Source organism: Marmota marmota, unplaced genomic scaffold, assembly GCF_001458135.2.
Source record: "Marmota marmota marmota unplaced genomic scaffold, marMar, whole genome shotgun sequence".
Taxonomy (NCBI): domain Eukaryota; kingdom Metazoa; phylum Chordata; class Mammalia; order Rodentia; family Sciuridae; genus Marmota; species Marmota marmota.
In genome coordinates, this window is record NW_026000005.1 from 20680380 (window position 1) to 20702488 (window position 22109).

Consider the following 22109-nt stretch of genomic DNA (forward strand, 5'->3'; position numbering starts at 1 on the left):
CCCTCTCTCTCTCCCACACTTGTTTTTCTGGTACCTTTTGGGTCGAATGTCCTGGTGAAATTGTTGTACATTCCGTCTCTAACTGGCCTTTACATTTTAACACCATTACTTGCTAACTTACACCCTTTTCCAAGGTGAATCCAGTTGCTGGTCTGCAGGGACACTTGGTGTCCCCCTTCCCTGGGAGTGTTGCGCAACAGGCATAGGAAGGTCGTGGGCAGTTTTTTGAGCGTTGGCCGGGGGCCCTCAAGGAAGCTGAAACGGATGTAGGTTTGGTCCCCAGGCTGTCCCTGGTTCCACCGCCGTTCCCAGTTGGGTGACATGGCGCCCCAGCAGCTCCCCTTCAGTCTTGGTGACCTTCGGGCATCAGGCAACTTCCCGGAGCTCGGTTTTCGCCCTTTGACCATACTCGGGGAATTTTACAATCTGGGGAGACGTGGGGGATTCCGCAGCCTACATTGGGCGGCGCCTCACATGGCAGGCAGCTTAGAGGAAACTCTCTGGGGCTCTGCGGGCAGTTCCCAAGAAGGCGGCCACTTCTTGATGCATGCAATGCTGGCGTGCAGTTTCTCGTCTGATCGGGAGCATTTCTTAATTTGGTTTTCCCGAGAGTGTCCGAAGAGAGGCCCCAGTGTAGTGGGAAGAGCCGGTGGGTGCCCGGCGTGAGTAAACCAAGAACCTTACCACCCCCTACCGACCCTTTCCCTAGGCTGGAGGCGCTGTGGTCTACGGGGAAGTCAGGGCTCTGTCCCTGGACCCAGCAGAAAAGAATTGAGTCTCCCGCTTTCTACCCTTGATCCCTCCCTTGAGACTTCTTGGGGACTTACAGCACTGACTGGTGTAGCCCTTTTAAATCCCAGGAGTGGACTCTAAGAATGGGGGCTTGTACAGCCTCAAGAGCTAATTAAACTCGTGCTATGGATGCAACTGCCTCTTTGCCTTTGATTCAGTATCATTCTACCAAAGTGTATGGAGCTCCTCTAGACCAGGCAGAATTCTAGATATCTAAATTTGTTTCTTGTCTCCATAACCTCACCAGGTGTTGGAGAGACCAAGTAAAGTTACTTACGTAGACAATCTGGACAAGACCTACTACCATACAACAAAGGAGGAAACTTGTGGGTAGGTGATCAGACACTGAAGGCAATTGTGCTCAGGTGCATTCTTGTTTTACTTAGTATAAACCTGTGAGGCAAGAGGCACTGTTATTGTAATATCCTCTTTCTCCTTTGCATTTCACTCCTGTCTTGTTTGGAAGTCTTCACACCCTACCTTCATGAATGTCCTATGTTCTCCTTTCACAAGCTTGGTGGCTACCTTTGCACTTACCACAGCATTGCATTTAACACTTTGCATTGTAATACTTTAAAAACTTTTCAGTCAAATTGTGGTAGAATTACCTTGGTTAAATACCTGTAAAGTAACTAGACTAAGCCCCCCAGGAGTCCATTCCTACAGGTAAGTAGAGGTTGTACTTGAGTGTCTTTTTCAGAAACTTATACACTCAAATACAGTCTTTGAAGTGCTTAATGTGTGTGTGTGTGTGTGTGTGTGTGTGTGTATATATATATATATATATATACTTATATATATTCAAATATACATATATGGTACTTATATATTTATACAGTACTTATATACTTATATATATTCAGTATTTATTTATATGTTATGTATATAAATAAATGTACATGTATATTATATAAAATATAATAATTATATATGTATAAGTACTTATAGATTTAAATATGCATATTCTATATATATATATATATAATTTTTTGAAATCCCTTATTTTGTATGGTGCTGCTTCTCCAAACTGAATTTCCAAACTGGTGCCTGTTCTACTAATATTTCTGCTTTTTACACATGTAAATTTCCTCCTTCTGTCATCAATGAAAGATTTCTTTTTCTAATTACTACTTTTCTTGGTTTTAAGAATGTGTGTATCTGCAATTCATGTTTGAATTCATTTGCCTGTTTAAATCCCCTGAATCATGGTTTTACTCCCTCTTCAATTCTTGGCTTAGGGGTATAGTTTCTTCCCTGACCATGCACATTTGAAAGAAAAATGACTTTATGCATGTATATACACATTACATGTATGTGTATAAATATGTATATGTGTTCTCAAATCTTCAGAGATAAAATTGCTTCCTTTTCTACCCATTATACCTTGTCCTGTATTTATGTTCCTTCAATATCTCCATTTCTACCCATTTTGTCTTTATTTAGTCATTAAAATTTTGACTAAAATGAACAGCTTCTTCGTTATTTTCTTATTATTATTGATATTGGGTTGTCATCTTTGGTAATTCAGTACCTATTACAAGAGACCTAATTCCTACCAATTTATTACCATATTCATCTGAATATTCAAGATTGTGTCTTCTACAGTGAACTCTTCAATTGAATAAAGCAATTCATCATCATTTAAAAATTTTTCAATGTAATTGAAAACTGCTGTTGTACTTACTTGCTCCATGCTGTTTTCCAGGGTAATGATTTATTTTGATCATTTTACTTTACAAATGGGAACCATAGTTTCCTTATCTACTACTTGTGAAATTTTTGAGGTTTTGTTTTTATTTTGTTTTTCTTAAAATGTCCTTTAGCTCTTTTTTGGGCTTATATATCCATTTGTTTCTTTTTTAATTGAAGATTTCAAAGGTAACTTTTAAAGATAGACCTTTGCTTTAAAGAACAGGCACTTGACAGATCTTTTGCTTGAATACCATCTGGTGAGTAGACCAGATTCCTTGCAACAATGACCAAAACTTGACTTGAAGTTGAATAAAAAAAAAAAATCAATCTGTTCAGCAGTTACTGAGTATTTGCTAGTACTAGGGAATGGAAATACATAAATCTCCCTCTGTTGATTGCAACTCTTTTTCTAGTTGGCAAAGACAAGATGCATCAGCAAAAGTTATGCTGAAAACCGTGGCTGTGGAACAGCATTGAAGCTGAGTTTGACTTTACACTTGACTTGAGTTCTACTCTAATCCATGACTGTGTTATTTTAATTTGGCAGAAAAGTCTGTGTCCTAAGTGCCCTGGTGGACCTATTAGTGAAATGTAGTAGCACAGGGCGGTTATATATAGCACAAAGCTATACCTCCTGAGAATCAGAATTGAAGCCAGTTGCTATCTGCCTAGGCTTTCTGTAAACAGGTTGGCTATCATTCAGCCAGCTTGTAGAATGAATCTGTTCCTTTAACCTGTGTAATCACCAGAAATGTCAAGGAACTTAGAAGAAAAGATCAACTTAGGGATCAGAACCTAGGGAACAGGTTGTGTACCAGGGATGTACCAGGGATGATGGGATGATGAGACTGAAGCAACTGGAGAATTTTTCTTTTCCACTTGTCTCCATTTTTTTGAGCCATTTTTTATTCCTCAACACCTTGAGGAGGTACACATGGTTGCCTGTAATCCCAGTGACTGGGAAGGATGAGTCAAGAGGATCACAAATTCAAGGTCAGCCTGGGCAACTTAGCAAGATTATATCAAAATAAAAAGTAAAAAGGACTGAGGATGGAGCTCAGTGGTAGAGTCCCCCTGTTGCAATCTTCAGTACTGGAAAAAAAAAATCACCTAACAAAAAAACCTTGAGAAAGAACGTGGTTTCTGAGTGTGATCTCATGAGGATATATATCTAGTTCCTCTAAAGGTGACATCAGATGGTGTGGATACCTCAAAAGTGAAGCTTAGCCACAACCCTCCTTTGTACTACTTGGAACTCAGATCTGGTCTCTGACCCAGGCTTTACCAAAGCATTACAATTTGAAATCTTAAATAAACTCCTCCATCTTGGTCTATTGCTATTTTTTTTTTTTTTCTGCCAAGGAAAAGGAAAACTGGTAACGAATGGATAAATGTAGCAAATCACACATTGTCCTGTTTTTTTTTTCCCTCAATAAAGTGAGTGAATAGAACAACAGTTTATTAAAAATTAGATTTGTATTAAACTTATAACATCTGGGGTGGGGCTGTAGTTCAGGACAGTGCTTGCCTATTATGCTGGAAGCCCCATGTTCAGTCCTGAGTACTGCAAAACTAGGTAAGTAAATAAATAAATGAAAAATTAAAATATTACCATCTCATATGAGATATTTTTGTTTGTTTGTTTTGGGTGCTGGGGATTGAACTCAAGACCTTGTGGAGGTATTAGTTTTGAGAATGTTAAAGGGCTGTCCTGTTAGAGGAAAATACTTTAAATTTTAGGAACTTTTGAATTTCTTATTGAACTATCCTACACAGGGAACTGTGGTTGAAGATTGGACAAATGAAAACTGTGACACATAAATTTTTAATTTTAGAAATGACAGCTTATCAGGATTCAGTGAAAAGGATACATTTTTATGAAAACAAACTGTAATTTAAACCTTTTGCTAAAAGGCCAGTGGATGTTAGGTGAGCTTGGCTGAAGACAGTATATTCTTCCTTTCCAGGCAAGGTCCTGCCAGCTCTTGGTAAGCCTGCATGGGGTCTTACTAGGTCAGATTCATTTTCTAAGTTCCTCTGAAACAACAGTATCATTGTATCATGTGGTTACAAAAGCTTCCTTTCAAAACTCTCTCTCTCTTTGTCTTGGATCTAAAAAGCAGGTTCCAAGTGTGATATCTTATTAGATTACCAGTTCCATCTTGCCTCACTCTAGGTTGCAAAGGGTTGATTGAACATTACATCTGTGTATACCTGCTGCAATAGTGCAATGATTACCGGCCTGTTCAAGGCCTGAGAAGGCTGATCTTGGCAGGCCTGGCCAGGGCCTACCCACAGCCAACTGAAGCAAGGAGCCTATCTACCCTTAAGCACCTCCATATGACAATACTCAACTGACTCTTGCATAGAATAAGATAAATGCCAGAAAAGACTACAAACAGTGCTACAAGCAGGAGATGACCTGATTTGGAGATCAAGTCAACTATGGAAGAGATACCTTGAAAGAGGAGATAGAATTTTAACATGCCGAGACTCAAAAATGGCAAGGGCCTTTCTGAGTGGAGGCAAATGCTTGAGAAAAGATGCTGGGATGGAAAAACACTGTCCAGGGAGCACTGAGATACTTACTCATTTGGAGTTTGATTGTGGGTTTTACAGAAACGGGGTGATACTCTTATGCTTGGGCTGTATGTGAGAAGTTTGCCCAGGTGAAAACTGAACTTTGGTTAAGATGGAGGAGGGTGACTACATCAACTGGATTTAGATTTGTTTCCCCTGTGACTCTGCTCATGTTCCTGGATCTCGTGAGATGCTTCACAATATCCTTTTAGTCTAGATTCTCATGCTGTGATTCATTCTTTCATCTTGTTGTGACTCATACACCTGTTATGAACCAGGGATGTTGTTGGAAGTAACATTAGATCCAAATTTGTAAGAACTTGCCTGAGAGTCATAGGAAGTCTGCTTTGTCTCAGTCCATTTGTGCTGCTATAAGAAAATGCCACAGACTGGGTAATTTGTAAAGAAGAGATATTTATTTCTCAAAATTCTGGAGGTTTAGTCTATTTCTAAGACCAAAGTGCTGGCACCTGTTGAGGGCAGCTCTTGGCTTCTTTGAATGCTGGATCCTCTGGAGAGAGGGGAACAATGTGTCCTCACATGGCAGAAAGCCATTTTGTAAGGGCACTAATCCCATTCACGTGGGAGAAGCCCTCATGGCCTGATCACCTCCTAACGGCCCCACTTCTTAATCCTTTCACATTGGCAACCACTGAATTTTAAAGGGTACATGTTTAAGCCATAGCAGCCACATCAAATAACTTTGAAAAAGTGCCTTCTAATTTTATGTCCTTTAGTGGTCTTCTAGGGGATGTTTGAGTTTGTAGCTGCAACACTGCAAAATCATGAACCACATGGTGATGTATTATTACACATCCTCAATTTAAGTATTTTGAGGGGGCTGTGAAATGGCATTTCAGACACTATCTTAGGTTTAAAATCCCTGCAGATGGAGGAGGAAAGATAGGTTTGTTATATCAGCTGCTCCAATTCCCACACGCACAGCCCACATCCACGGGTCCCGCACATAAATGGAGGGGGTAGGTGGGTTCTGTTGTGTTAGAGATGAATGCATAGAACATCTGTGTATGCCACTCAGGATCATGCAACCCCCTCCTTCTTTGTTTTTTTAGAGTCTTCTGGGTGACTCTTTCAAGTACCTGGTGTTCATATCATGCTGGGGCTTTCCGACATCTGAAAGTTCCAGGTTTGCATGCTACTTTCTGCAGCTGTCAAGATGAACTTTGCCCCATCGCCACCCAGGGTTGCCAGGTTGCTAAGACATTTTATTTGCTTTTGTGCTGTGGTTCAGCAAACAGGCCCTTGCTTTCATGCCACCCCATGACCTTGGTTCAGGTAGAGAACAGGATAAGGAATGGAATGTTAAGTATGTCTTTGGATAGATTAACCAGTCATGCTGGTCACTATGCTGCTGATTACAGGGAACATTTTGTGCTTTGGATACCAGATGGTTTGGAAGCAATTGACATTCTGTGAGAAGGGTTGAGAAGTCTGACCAAACTTAACCACATTTTACTGTCACCTATTAGGGCAAATGCTGGGTGCCAGAGGTTTGTGCTAAGTGTTTTACTTGAAGTTTATATGTAGTATGGAGGTGGTAAGAAGAAGTTACTGACAGAATCTGTGTGAGCTTTTCACAGGAAAGTTTATACAATAGAAGGAGATGCCTCATTTGGGTCTGAAAACCCAGAGGGGTTTTGCTAGGCAGATAAGGGGAATTGGGTAAAACAGGCAAAGACACATGGGAAAGGTCTTATTGAGTGGTCAAAGCTGAATGTCCTTTAGTGGTCTTCTAGGGGATGTTTGAGTTTGTAATTGCAACATTGCAGAAATCATGAACCACATGGTGATGTGTATATACAGTGGTGTGTATATACAGTGGAATATTAGTCACCCTTCAAAAGAATGTATATTAATGTATATTAATGAGGGATGAGAGCGACAATAGACTGTGTGACATTAGATAGAGAGAAAATTGGAACTTGCAGTGGGAGATGAGGGATCACTGTAAGGTTCGAATCAAGAAAGTGAGTGGATCTAAGCAAAAACTTCAACTTCAGAAAGTTCATTCTAATAGAAGACAGATTTGGAAAGGGTGAGGTCAGAGGCAGGGAGAACAGAAAGGCCAGGGGACAAGTTAGGGTAAGAGATGGTTATCAGAGAACTCCAGCATTTAAAAAGGAGGTACAGGTTGGGGTTGGGGCTCAGCGGTAGAGCGCTTGCCTCCCACATGTGAGTCACTGGGTTCGATCCTTAGACCACATAAAAATAAAAGTAAATGAACAAAATAAAGATATTGAGTCCATGTATAACTAAAAAATATTTTTAAAAAATAAAAAGGAGATACAGAAAGAGGGTGCTGAGGACTGGGTTAGAGAAGGCCTCGGTAGAATATGGTGTGTGAGTTCAACCCAGGGAGAAGTATTTTAATAAAGGAATACTTATCAGCAACCAGATAAAGAGGACTAATTTTTTATGTTTGTTTATTTATTTTAAAATAAAATTTGTATATATTTAAATGATGTAACATGATGTTATAAGATGCATATATAGTAAAATGGTTGTTATAGTGGAACATATTAACATGTCAATCTCATATAGTAACCATTCCATGAACCCCTGTCCCTCACTCCCTCTAGCAAGAGCAGCTATAGTCTATTAGCAAAAATTCTGAATACATTACACTATTATCAACTATAGTCCTCATGTTATACACCAGATTTTTTACTTGTTCTTCCTACATATTTCTACTTTATATCCTTTGATCTACATCTTCCCTCTTCTATCCCAGCCTCTATCCCTTTTATTCTCTATCTCTACATATTTGACATTTTTTTTTAGATTTTACATATAAGTGATATCATGCAATACAACACACTTTTCTTTGTGTTTGGTTTATTTCACTTAGCATGATGTCATCTAGTTCATCCATGTTGTGGCAAATAGCAGCAACTTCTCCCTTTTGAAGGGTGACTAATATTCCACTGTATATACACACCACAGTTTATTTGTGCAATAAACACTTAGTTTGTTTCCATAACTGGAAGCTGTTGTAAACCATACTGCAGCAAACATGGGCATGCAGATATCTTTACAAGGCAGTGCTTTCATTTATTTTGGTGTATATACCAGTAGAAGAATTGCTGGGTCTGAAAGACTTCTAAGTACCCTGGTCATGGCAGCTAGGAGATCACCAAGGCCTTGACTAGAGTGGCATCCTCAGGGCTGGCCTGCTAGGGTAAAAGGAATCAAATACCTGCTTTCATATAACACTCCAGGGAGTGCTCGATAATTCAGTAATCAAGACAGATAATATTTTAATGCAACATTTGAAAATACCAACATAATTGTTAAAATGTATAATGAACCAATTATCAAAATTTTAAACAAAAAGAGTAAGAGCGTTACTGATGTTTCCTTTTACCTCAGATTCCAGTCTGGCTTGACAGTAAGGGTCACTGTGTAAGGAAAATGGTGGGTAAGGCCCAGGTGCAGGCCTGCTGAGTGAAACTGAAGCTGAAGCAATTAAAGCGCTGAGTATAGACTCTGCCCTCATGATGTCCCAGCTTCAGGTGAAAGGAAATAAAATGAAAGAATGGTCAGTCTAAGGGACCTCTGACTTAAGGGCTTTGGGGTTTATTTATTGTGTAAGATAGAAAAGACTTGAACATGGGGAGTAGGCCCTGCAGTGTCTGATGAAAGCACTGGTGTAAGGGCTCAGGGGAAACAGGAGGGGACAAATGGGATTGTCCTCCCTGGACAAGCTGAAGGACAGAAGGTGCCAATTGGGGCAGTGGAAAGGTGAGAGGTCGCAGGAACTCGGGCCTTATAAATGACAAGGTCATGTATAAGGGAATGCCCCTGACAAAAAGCAGCAATAGATGGAGTTAGGATGGAAGAAAGCCATGCAGGAGGGAGTTGACCCAAGAGGTATAGAGACGGAGCTGATAAAGGGTCTCGTAAAAGAAATGGCTGAGCAGCAGAAGGCGCCCAGCTGAGGCTGGAACTCACAGGGTGTGGAGTATCAGTTTCTGTGTTGAGTAATCTTTTCTCCCTCCCTTCTGAGCTACTTGTTGGTCTACGTGTATGAGTGCAGGAACTCAGAACCTGAGGCTGGGGTGCAGGGTGACCAACCATCCTAGTTAGGCCAAGACAGAAAGCCTTTCTGGGATCAGGACTTTTAGTGCTAAAACTGGAAGGTTCAGGACACACCAGGCCCATTCATTTATCTAAGGTGTTGTAGGATTGGAAGTCAGGAGTCAAACAGGTAAGAGAACTGAGGGTGCTGGCTGGAGGGTTTGGAGCACATGTTCCAGATTGGGTCTGGAGGAAAGGAAGTGAGGCCATTTCCCTGTAGCCGTGTTCATTATTCATTTGTTTACTCATCACATACTAAGTGAGTGCCAACTGTGAGTCAGGCCCTGGGATCTGCGCAGAGGATTGAAGGGCAAAGAAGAAATAAATGCCCCCTTAAAATATCCTTCTGTAGTGGCAAAGGTCTATTGGCGCTCAGGACCCATCTCTGTTTATTTACAGGGTCTCTTCTGAGGGGTACTTCTCTCTAGAAAACTCCAAACTGTATTTTCCAGACTCCTCTAAAGCTAAGATGTGACTAAGTTAAGTGCATTTTTAGGGAAACTTTGCAAAGGAAGTGGGCAGAGACCAATACTTTGCTCCTCTTAGTTTTCTCTGCCGGTGAGGAGGGTGGTAGTGATATGGGGTTTGGGGAAGAGTGTTAGCATGTAGTCATCAGCTTTTTAGGTGTTGGAGGTATGCGTGGCTGTGTCAGGTCACCTCCTGATCCCTAGATGTCTGCTCTTTGGCAATCTCCTGAATGCTCACTACCCCAGTCCAGAAATGTGGTTCTGGGAACCCCAGGAGCCTTTGCTAGAAACTCAGCCTAGAGCCCCTTCCTCTAGCCCCATGCTCCTTTTGTGAGCCAGTAACAGCTGTTTTATGTAAGCTTTGCTCAGTGTTTTATGTAAGCTTTGTTTGGGACTTTAAACAATCATTGGCAATAGCCTCATGATTTCTAGCAGAGAAATGAAAACTGAAACTGGACTTAGGGGTTAGCTGGTCTGGTTGTGAAGGTTACAGACAGTTTGTACTAACCTGGAGACTTTGTGTGGGAGTGGAAAAGAAGGAGAAACAGTCACTGAATTTGAATGTGCCTGAAGAAAAGCTACACTTAAAAATTCTAGAAATCACCCAGGTGCCAGTTTTGTTTGGCAAGAGAAGGCTAAATGGTCTGAAACACTGGTAAAATGAAACAAATGGATATATTGACCATGCAGGATTGTGTATCTGAAAGCAGGGAAGAAAAAGAATTGGACTTGGACAGGTCCTTAACCTCTCCAGGCAGGATGGGGTTGGTAACTGATGGGTACAAGTCCTTGTATAGAGCTTTCTACACACTCCTTATCCTTGGAACCATGTTAAATAAAACCTGTCCTGTTGTTTTTGAAGATAACTTTGAGAAACCTGAAGGCTTTCTTGTTCTAAGGTACATTCACATCAAGGAAGCTCTAAGAGCTATTTAGATGCTATGAGATAGTTTCTGTATGACTTTTTTTTTTCAAAACTGTATTCTTTTATATGATAATTATTAATCAAACTGGTAAAGGCTGAGTGCAGAAGAAACGGGAACTAATTTTTCAGTTTCTAAAACTATAAGATTTCCTTTTGACTTATTATTATACTGTGGTATGAGTTATATTAGTCCTTGCTTATCTGAGGTTTTTCTTTCTGTGTTTTCAGTTACCCACAGTAATCTAAGAATAATAAATGAAAAATTTCAGAAATAAGTTTTAAATTGTGAACCAATTGAGTAGTGCGGTGAAATCTTACAGCATCCTGCTTAGTCCTGCCTGAGGTGTAAATTATCCCTTTGTCCAGAGTTTTCACACTGTATATAATACCCTCCCATTAGTCGCGTAGTAGCTGTCTTGTGTGTATGCTGAAGTAACACTTATTTTACTTAAAATGTCCCCAAAGCACAAAGTAGTGATGCTGGCAATTTTATTACAGTATATTATTTTAATTGGGCTATTTTATATTAGTTATCATTGTTAATCTCTTAAGGTATATACTATATAAATTAAAGTTTATCATAGTTATGTGTATTTAGGAAAAATCTTAGTACATGTATGGTTTGGTACTATCCATGATTTTGGGCATCCACTGGAGCTTTTGAAATTTATCTCCTGCAGATAATGGGGGACTACTACATATTTATTTTAGTATCTGTATACCTGTCACACTAAACTTATGAAGAAAAATATTACAAATTTAGCCATTTCTCCTTTGTATTCTTTTCTAGTCACATTCCCTTCTTCACAAAATGGAAGTCACTTTACTGAATTCAGAATTTATTATTATAATGTAAATTTCAATATTTTCACTATATATATACCCCTAAATAATATATGGTATTAGTGGTTTCTTGATATTTAGAATCTTATGTAAATTAATCATATCATATATATATTTTAGCATCTTCCATTTTGCCTCAACAAAAATTTTTAGGTCTTGTGAGATTCATATATTCCATAGTTCATTCATTTTCAGGGCTGCATAACATTTCATTAAAGAAATATAATATTTTTTTCAATCTCTCTCTCTCTCTTTTTTTTTTTTTTTTTTTTTGGTACTAGGGATTGAACCCAGGGTCACTTAACCACCCAGCCACATCCCTAGTCCTTTTTTATGTTTTGTTAGAGACAGGGTCTTTCTGGGTTGCTTAGGGCCTCCCCACGTTGTGGAGGCTGGCTTTGAACTCATGATCCTCGTGCCTTAGCCTCTTGAGTGACTAGGATTACAGACATTTGCCACTGTACCCAGCTTCATCTCTTCTTGATGGACTTTTGGGTGGTTTCCTTTTTTTTTTTTTTTTTTCTTTTTGCTGTAATATCCACTGCTACGAGAAACATTTTGGACATTTCTTGATATACCTGTCTGCAAGTTTTTAAAGGGTATTTATTTAGGAATGAAATTTTCATGTCATGGAGTAGTATGTGTTTTCAGTTTTACCAGATGATGCTAAATTGTTCTTCAAAGTAGCTGTATCAATTTTTAAAAAATTTATTTTACTTATTCTAATTTCTTATATATGACAGCAGAATTTAATTCAATTCATATTACACAAATAGAGAACAATTTTTCATGTCTCTGGTTGTACACAAAGTAGAGTCACACCATTGTGTTTTCATGCATGCACTTAGGGTAATAGTGTCCATCTCATTCCACTGTCTTTCCTACCCCCATCCCCCTCCCTTCTCCTTCCTCTCCTTTACCCTATCTAAAGTTCGTCTATTCCTCACATGCTGCCCCCACATCCCTATTATGAATCAGCATCTTTATATCAGAGAAAACATTCAGCATTTGGTTTTTGGGGTTTGGCTTACTTCACTTAGTATTATATTCTCCAACTCCATCCATTTACCTGTAAATACCATGATTTTATTCTCTTTTAATACTGAGTAATGTTCCATTGTGTATATATACCACGTTTTCTTTATCCATTAATCTACTGAAGGGTACCTAGGGTGGTTCCACAATTTAGCTATTGTGTATTGTGCTGCGAATTCCTCCAGTAATGACATACAATTTCATATTTCTCTGACATTTAGCAGTAGATATTAACATTTGACTAATGTGAAATAATATCTCATTATAGTTTAAGTCTGCGCTTGTCTGACTACTATTGAGGTTTGAATTTTTTTAAGTGTTTTAGTTGCTTTTCTCTTTTCCTGTGTCATATAAACTTAAAATAAGCTTGCCAAGGTCCATGGAAAATTTGTTTTTAGCTTTTTGATTGGACTTATATTGAGTTTACAAATGTGTTTGAAATTCAGTATCTTTGTGATATTGAGCTTTCTGTCCATGATTAAGGTATAATGAAGATATTGATTTCTTCAGTTATCTCCACCTTCAATGAAGTCTTCAATAAAGTAATTTGTTCTTTAAATGTCTTACTAACAAACATTAGATTTATTCTATGTGACTTATAGATGTTATTTTAAGTACTGTCTTTTTGAAATCTACCTCTTATTCCTATTTTTGCTAATTATTGAAATGTAATTGACATTTATTTATTGATCATGTATCTCAAAAACTTCAATCTGTTATTAATTCTAACATTTTGCTTATTAATATACTTGAGTTTTCTGTGTAGAAAGTGAATAATGATAGTCATTTCTTCCATCCAAGTGCTGATATTCTATCTTTTCTTCTTTCTCATTTTATTGTGCTGGCTCTGTCCTTCAGTATGATATTGAATAAAAGGGATAATCATGCACATCTTTGTCTCAGTCCTGATTTTAAGGAAATGTTTCTAACGTGATGCCATTAAGTACCATATTTGCTGTGGGTTCTCCTTTTTTGTAATTACTCTTGAACTGTTTTTAGGCTGCTGTCTAATAAGATAAATTCCTTGCTTTTAATCCATACATCAGTTTTTTAGGGAACTTACATCTTTATTATATTGGATCTCTCTACTCATGAACAAAGTATGGCTCTCCATTTATCTAGTTCTTTATTTATGTCTTTTCAATAATATATAGGTTTTTCTCCATTGAGGTCTTGCCTATCTTTTGTTGGAATCATTTCTATGTTATGTTTGATGCTATTATATACAATATCACTGTAGTGTTCTTAGCTCTTTTTTCTTTTTGATTTCCTACAGTTTTACTTATTTTCTTAACATCTCAACAGTGTATTTGAGCAAATGTTTTTATGTCTTATCCCACATCGCTACATACATTATAGCCACAGGTTTTTTTTTTTTCTCCTAGATTATTTAGCACAAGATTTCTCAGCCTCAGTGCTGTGAGCTTTTTGCCTGGATAATTCCTTGTTGTGGGGGAATGTGTATAGTGGGATGTTTAATAGCATCCCTGGCCTCTGTACACCAGATCCTAGTAGCACCATCTGGAGATGGTGACCAGAAATGTCTCTAGACATCATCAAATTAACCCTGAGGTCCAAAACTGCCATGGATAAGAACCATTGATCTGGCGCCTATAATATTGCAGAAATTTCCCTTATGTCTTTAAATTTATTTTAAGATAACTTATTTTAAATTCTTTCAGATGTAGTTTCCTAGGATGCGAATTCTGTTTGTTTTGTCTACTGTCATGGTGATTTTTATTTTTGTGCATAGTGGTTTTTAAACATGCATTTACCTTCTGCAAGAATTTCTTCACCTGGAATCTCTCATGCTCTGGGTTGGGAAGGTGGTCCTATGAGTAGGTTTTGTGTTTGATTCTGAAGACACTAAGGGCTTCCCTAGTCTTAAGAGTAATGTTTATGTTCATTTCTTGCCTATAGTTTAAAGAAACCCCAACCAAGTCATGATTACTTGGATCCTAGCCTGACCTCTCCCTTATATGGTTTTCTTTCTCAATCGTGACATCTCTAGCCGCAGTTAACTGCCCCCATCATGGTCCCAGCATGCCTATACTGCATCTAGGTGGCCTGGTTCCATGTAGGGATCTGTATTTTTCTTTTGGTATTTTCTCTCAGTGTGCCAGATGCTACCACTGAGTAATTTGGATTTTGCTGCCAAACTATACCCTCATTAGCACAGAGGGAAGATAGCATGCCAGGGCTCTTGTTGAGTGTGCGTGACTGGCAGAAAGCAGTCGTGGGTATAACTGTTGGAGAGGAACTGAGCGGATAATTTTTTAAAGAATTATCTAATTTTGTTAACTCTTGATGGCATCATTATATCACTGATAATGACAAATTATATAGAGGGCTACTTTAAAAAATAGAGACTTAAACATTTCATTTCTGGTAATTCTGTTTGGTTCATTTTCAAATGTGTCTAGTGAACTTGGATAATATTTCTTACTCTTGTGTTTAATGACCTTGTATTTATTTTATTTTATTTTTCCCTCTTATTTTATTTCTTCTAGTGTATACAAATATTTTAGATAGTAGTTTATAATAACATCTACTCACGAGATTGTGGCTTTTAGTGAGTACAGTATAAAAAGAACTTGGTGTTTTTTTTCTTTTAAATATATTTTTAAGTTGTAGATGGACACAGCACCTTTATTTATTTATTTTTATGTGGTGCTGAGGATCGAACCCAGTGCCTCACACATGATAGGTGGGCGTTCCACCGCTGAGCCACAGCCCTAGTCCAAACTTGGTGTTCTTTTCATGGAAACTGGCATATTAGGTTAAAGTACTATTAGTCTGTGAGTGTAGATTTTACTCTTTCTGAAACACTAAAATTAGTGTTCAAATTTCAGACAAAAAAATAAAGTCATTTTGAGTACCAATTTTTGACTTTGAGTAGTCATTTTAGTAAATTTTATTTTTCCCTTTACTCACACACAACCATACTTTGATGAAGTTTGGCTGAATGGACACAGAATCGACACAGCCATTCCAAAACTAGACAAATATACTTGTACGCAGAGAGTCGGGATGTGTTTCTATTTATTTTTTGCTAAGATTGTCTTAACCTGAACACTGTCTCATAGGAATAGGTAAGGAACTTGCCCAGAACAAAAGAGCTGATTTAGTGTAAATTAAAACTATGAAACTTAAAAGTAGAATAGATAGTGATCACCATTTGCAACTTAAAATTTGGAAAAAAAATGTTGAATTTTAATGGAAGAAGTTAAGAACACACCCAAAGAATGAACTTCCCAACTCCCACTCAGACCGCATCCCCAGGATGAGATCTTTCCCTGGGTCTCCTGCACCAATTCCTTGCTTCCACTGATGCCATCAGGGGTGGGCTGATTGCAATTGCAGTCACGTAGCAGTCTACTGAGAGTTTGGGGCATCTGGCATATCCATGGGGCTCAGGGTCTGAACGCCCGATCAAAACCTCACAAGGTCTTTTCTCAGCCCAGTGCCAAGTCCAATGTGCATCCAGATGAAGTTGGGAAAAGGGCTTGGGCTTTAGAGGCTGAGCTACAAGTGTGAGTGCAGGTTTTAAAGAGCAACTGAAGAAAATGGGTGGGCAGGGACAGAAGCCTATTTCCCTCTTGTTCTTGATACCCCACAGAGAGAGTAGGGCGTCTTACAAGACCTGCATTGGCCCAAGTCCACGTGGGTGGGGAATCACTGCATATAGAAGCTAACCCCTGTGACACCAGTTTCTGTATTCAGTTCCTTAGTCATTGAGCTTTTTCCTCTTCCTCCCACTGAGGGCACTCGTGAACTTAGTCATTAATTCCCTACTTGTGATTTTCCCTTACCCTGCTTTACATTCTGATAAGTCTGACAAAGCATGTGGGATTTTTTGGAGAAAATTTTGTCTTAGGTTTCATTTCCTTTACCATGTAGATCTTTTTCTCTGGTTGTCTTGGGTTTTAGATTAGTCTTGGGTTTTGGCTTCGTCTACTGAGGATCTCTCTCTCTCTCTCTCTCTCTCTCTCTGTAGACTTAAAACATATGAATTCAATCTACCAGGTTAGGGAGACCAGCAAGAAAGGGAAAAACTATGAATCTAAACCATAAGTTACTTTGATAAAAGGATTAAAAAAATCTACTCTTACCACAGAACCTCTGCACTGGGAAGAACTCTGAAAGAAATGAAGAAAGCCCTCAGAAATGAAGTTGGTGACCTCGCGGCTCTCTGTTGAGCACTGTACTACTGTTCCTTAGGATGGCACTGTGCCAGATGTCTGCCGAGGTCATTCTTCAGGTGGAAGAAGCACTTGATGAAGAAGAAAAGGAGATGCTGTGCTTTTTGTGTCTGGATATTACTGCAGATGTAGTTCCACCTACAGTCAGGGACCTTCTGGATATTTTATGTGAGAGAGGGAAGCTGTCTGTGGTGCAGTTGGCCGAGCTGCTCTACAGAGTGAGGCGGTTTGACCTGCTCAAGCGAATTTTGAAGATGGACAGAACAGCCGTGGAGGCTCACCTGCGCAGCCATCCTCACCTTGTTTCGGACTATAGGTAAATCATCAGCTCCTCTGCAGGCTTGACCGGTGGGAGGGCGTGAGGTGGCCTAGGCTCTACTGAATGACAAAAATAAGGACAGTAACAAGAGCAGCCACATCACTTTCTTTTCCCTCTCATCCAAGTGCTACCTGATATCACTCCATTGCTTTGAACTCTTTGAATTCTTAAAATGCGTTTGCTTGAAGGAATTGGGTAGAAGAGCATAATGACAGTGGAAGGGACAGATGGTACATGTTTGCCTGAAGGACAGAATGACAAGAAAGGAAGAAAGATGGGAACCACTGAGAGCTAGTAATTCTTGCCAGCTCCTGGCAGTGTGAGAGCCGCAGTGGTGTTGCTAGCTGATTTTCTGTGATGTCATTTTTTTTGACAATTTCCGGAACTGAGAAAGGAAATAACAAGTCTATAATAATCTTCCTATCTTTGTGGAACTCCATGACACCCTGACTTTCTGTCAGTTGTTGCCCTGCAGAGGAAGTTTAGCGGGGTGAGTTTCCTTCTGGTGGTCCTGCCCTGGGAGACCCTGGGGAACTCTTCAGTTGACCGCCTCCTAAGCCCCCTTCAGGTCAAAAGGGAGAACAGCAGCTGAGGTCCTCTTAAGTTCAGGCGCCTCTTCCTCCTGCTCACAAGGGTATGTCTTAAAGGTTCAAAAGGGGCACAGAAGTCATTGGAAAGAATGAGTTTTCTGGTGGGGGAGGAAGAGAACTTGTTCCTAAGCTGCTGTTTCTTCTTTCTCCAGGCCACCAGCCTTTTGTTCAATCGATAATGTTTATTTGGAAATGATATATATTATCAAGAACTGTACTAAAGAGAGCTGAAAGCAGTGTGGGCTTTGGAAAGTGTAACAGAGTTGAGGCTGCAAGGCCTGTTTCAAGTCTCACATCTACAATTATATGCCCTGCAGGGTGGCCAGTCACTAACCTGGGTTGAACCTTTGTTTCCTGGCTGTAAACTGAAGAAGAATAATATCCAACTTCAGAAGGCTATTGTGAGCACCAATTGATCATGTGCTTCTTTGTTTTTATTTATTTATTTAGATACTTGGGATTGAACCCAGGGGTGCTTTGCCACTGAACTAAATACCAAGCCCTTTTTATTTTTTATTTTGAGGCTGGCCTCAAACTTGCGATCCTCCTGTCTCAGCCTCCAAATCACCCTGATTACAGGAATGTGCCTCTGTGGCTTCAGCAAATTATTATTATTTTTAATTATGAAGCATTCTGCAGGAAGCAAAGGATTACTGTTGTTATTATTCTTGATCTTTTTCCATGTGTCCAACCATTATATAATGTCATGCACCTTCTTCACACTGGGAGGCTCTGACTGGGTTTCAGAGACTAGTAGTGTGCTCTCTCCGTTCTGCATCTCTTGGAGTGGAAATAGTGCATCAGGCTCTCTGGAAGAGAGGCTGGAGCTCTGGGTTCTTCATCCATCTGTTGAGCAGGCTTCAATGTGTAGCAGTGTGTGCCTGGTGTTTGTTGAGCTCTGGGGAAAAATGAATGAAGAATCTCCCATTCCTAAGAATCTGGGAGTCTAACTGGGAAAACGACCTTCTAAGCAGTGATGACAATATGCTGGCAGTCATGTTAACCACAAGACATCCTAGGAGCTCTAACTGGAGCAGAGGTGATTGTCAGCAGGACTTTGTAGACCAAGACATCTCAGGTCAGAATCCCCATGATGTAGACACCTTTTGCCTTTTGCATTCAAACATGGGCCAGGATATCCCAGGCATTTCTTTGCTTTAGAATCTTGTGATGATGGCCCCTGAATCAATACCACCTGGAAGCTTGTCAGGGGAAGAAGACGGCCAATTCAAATTCTATTTCTGCCTTACATGGTAGTCATTTGGGTTCTTAATTCATTTCACTGTAACTTGTGGGGAAGCTAGGGGATTCTTCAGGGAAGTTTTTATTCTCTGAGTTGTTTTCAGAATTGTTAGTTGAAAGGGAGGTACCGTGCCCTGTTGAAAATAGGAAAGGATGAGTTTCACCTTAAGATCTCTTTCTTGGGTGATCTAAGCTTTCTGTTTTATGGGGCCGGTGGGGGGGGGCACGTTCACATGGGGGCAAGAGTTAGTCTTTCAACCAGTTAGTTAGTCTTTCAACCAGCATGGGGGAGGCATGGGCTCTTGGAGTTTTCATGAGGACTCATTTGAGTTTACTAAAGCAACTTCTCTGGTTTATAGGGTGCTGATGGTGGAGATTGGTGAGAATTTGGATAAAAAAGATGTATCAGCATTGATTTTCCTCATGAGGGATTACACAGGCCGAGGCAAGGTCTCCAAGGACAAGGTGAGTTTTCTCTTTTTGGGTCATGTTCTCCAGAGCCTGTCAGCAGGGGAGACTGTACCTTGCAGTACAGAAGGGAGGGCAGCAGGCAGTCTGTCGCCACCGCGTTAGTGGGAGTCAGACACCTGATGTGACTTTCTCCTGACACCAATGGCAAAAGGATTGGTTTCTAAAATGAGAAGAAATAGAAGGATACTGACTTCTGATGTAGCTTTGGGTGTTTCATCCTTGATGAAAGATTCATCTGTAAACTTCACAGACCTGGCATGTATTATCAGTTTTCCTCCCTGATTTGACAGATTGTCTGGCAGGGTTAGGAAGTCCCATTTGCTTGTGCTGAGTAGAGCCAGGTGGGAAGGGCCAGTCTACTCCCATCTTGCTCCCCTGCTGCCGTCTATTTCTCTTCAGCTAGTTCAGGGTCAGTATGGGGTCATGAGGCTACATGTGGGGGCCATGAGGGGGCAGGTCCTTGTGCCTGATATTATCTGGGAAATGGCTAAAGGAGAGATTTAGGGTTGAAGCCAGATGGGGTGAAGATCTTAGTGATGTCATGCTTGCTGGAAGAGTATTTAAATTCTAGCTGACCCCACTTGGCATTGCTGAGTTCAGGACAGGCCAATAAGTCTGCATTTCTAGTACATGACAATAGGTCCTCCACGTGGCCAGATTGCATCTAAGGACTCTGGTTAGTCATTACTTAAGAAATTTCTCATGTTTCTTAATGATCTTAGTTCTATTTCTGAAATCCGAAAAAAAACCAGGATGACTGCATTTCTCTGTCAAATGCAAAATGAGAAGAAAAGTAAAAACAGAAGTTCTTTTTTTTTATTTCCCCTAATCAACTTCTCCCTTGTCATTTACATATATTAAATTATGTTTACTATTTTTAAAAATAAAAATAGCATTTTGGTAAACAAATGATGAACACAAAAGGAATAAAATACAAAGCAGTTTCTTTTTCTGACAGTGTCTGTTGCTCAAGGCAAACCAACAGCAAAATAGCTAAACTTAGTTCTGATTTTACCTCTCCACAATACCCTGAGTCAGAATGAGTTGGAATGTCTGATTAAAATAATTTAAGAACTTTAAAGTTGTGTTACGAGGATTTTTTCTCCTAAAATCTTTCTCCCAGCTTCCCTCTTGTTCTCTCTTTTCAGAGAAGCCCTTAAAGTTTTCAGTATGACTCCAACCTGGCCTTCTGAAAGAGAAGGATCTCAGGAGGGTTTTATTTTTAGGCCTGCATTTTCATAATATACCCCGATGACACAAAATGGCCCATGTGTCTATCATCAACTTAGAGATACATTGGTGACTGAAGGACAAATTACCACCTCTTTTTTTTTTTTAATTTAAAATTCAAGAGGGTAATTTGCTTAGGACAGAGGTATCCAGATTAGAATCACTGAAGGTCACAGAGAGGGCTCATCTTTTCATGTTTTCTTGCTATTATAAATCACTTGAGCTGGGGTTTGCTTTGGGATCTTATCAATCAGCTCCACTGATGCTTGTTCCTTGTTGGTGGCTCTCTTAGAGTTTCTTGGATCTGGTGGTTGCTTTGGAGAAACTGAATTTGATTGCTCCAGATCAATTGGATTTATTAGAAGAATGTCTAAAGAACATCCACAGAATAGACCTGAAGACAAAAATCCAGAAGTACAAACAGTCTGGTAAGAAGAATTTTGGCCTCTTAGTCATCTAAAGCAAATATTCTGAGTCTAGTAGTTATGATTGGTAAAGACTGATTTGTCAGATGGGTAGATAGAATGGAACCTGAAAGTCCACAGCCAGCTCTAGCCTGTGGCTACAGATCGCATCCATTTCCATCCTCATATCCCAGATCTGTCAGCTCCATTGCCCATATTTACCACCACAGGGTCTCAGCCCTCTGTCAAATGTCACCAAGCAGTTCTTAACATTCTGGCCCTTAAGAAAGAGTCTGTACCCTAATTTTCACAGGCTGGTGAAGCTATGGACATTTAGGGATGCTACCCTACTGCTTGTCTCCAGTATTCAGCCTGATGACCACCATCCAAGTCTGGGTGTGTCACTGAGGTCCCAGAGCTGTCCTGGATATGTTCCAAGTTTCAGCCCTCCTCATGGAAAAGAGCAATTTCTTCCTTGATAAAGGGGGATCAGAGTCACATTGCCTTTCTCCCTCATACTCCCACCCCCATTGTCTTTTAGCATCAGCCTGAATGTGGGCTGCATTAGCAGTTGACTACCACCGTGGGGCTTGGCTGAGACCCACTGATCTATATAGTACTCTCCTACCCTCACATTTTCAAATGATGGACAGTCAAGAATAGGAGAAGCAGTTTTAATCCATCCTTACTGATGCTTGGTAGAAGAGTCATCTAAGATGATATTTTGAATTTAGTTATGTGGTTGAAAAGTTTAGGGTAGTTGAAAGATGAGGATTGACCTTGAGCTGAACCATTGTTGAAGATTCATTTGATATGATATATATAATAATAAAATTCACTTGATATATATATATATATATATATATATATATATATATATATATATATATATATATATAAAATAATTTATATATCTTAACTAGAACTCTCTTTTGTATTTATAGCTCAAGGAGCTATGAAAGGAGCAGGAACAAGTTGTGTGAATTCTCTCCACACCTCTCTCCCAAACTTGAGTCTCAAAGATCCTTCATATAGCATAAGGGTGAGTCTGGAGCAAATATATGGACTTCCAGCATGAAACAGTTACAGAGTTTTAATCAAAGTATACGTATTCTCCTTGTATATATTTAATATCTGAACAAATTGTTATAGAAATGTATATATGTTTTAAATTTATGTATAACTTTTTTATGATTACAAAGCTAAAAAGTGTTCATTG

General features: G+C 39.5%; 2 protein-coding genes across 17 annotated transcripts in view; one reads left to right on the forward strand and one right to left on the reverse strand.

Annotated features, from left to right (window-relative positions):
• The window catches only part of LOC107138604, a 4391-nt gene extending 3984 nt beyond the window's left edge, over window positions 1-407 (reverse strand). For 3 of the 4 annotated variants that reach the window (XM_048808299.1, XM_048808298.1, XM_048808297.1), the window contains exon 1: window positions 122-407. In XM_048808299.1, coding sequence (XP_048664256.1) covers window positions 122-407 — 286 coding nt within the window. Of the gene's footprint in view, window positions 1-34 lie in introns of all 4 variants that reach the window. The other variant, XR_007349437.1, reaches the window with a different exon arrangement.
• The window catches only part of Cflar (CASP8 and FADD like apoptosis regulator), a 55801-nt gene that overhangs the window by 1467 nt on the left and 32225 nt on the right, over window positions 1-22109 (forward strand). For 3 of the 13 annotated variants that reach the window (XM_048808288.1, XM_048808291.1, XM_048808289.1), the window contains 4 exons: window positions 16550-16950; window positions 19145-19250; window positions 20779-20914; window positions 21835-21932. In XM_048808288.1, the coding sequence (XP_048664245.1) occupies window positions 16655-16950; window positions 19145-19250; window positions 20779-20914; window positions 21835-21932 (636 nt within the window). In that variant the 5' untranslated portion in view covers window positions 16550-16654. Of the gene's footprint in view, window positions 1-508; window positions 663-957; window positions 1123-3792; window positions 9293-9318; window positions 10529-16547; window positions 16951-19144; window positions 19251-20778; window positions 20915-21834; window positions 21933-22109 lie in introns of those variants that run through there. The other 10 variants (XM_048808285.1, XM_048808287.1, XM_048808283.1 and 7 more) reach the window with 9 other exon arrangements.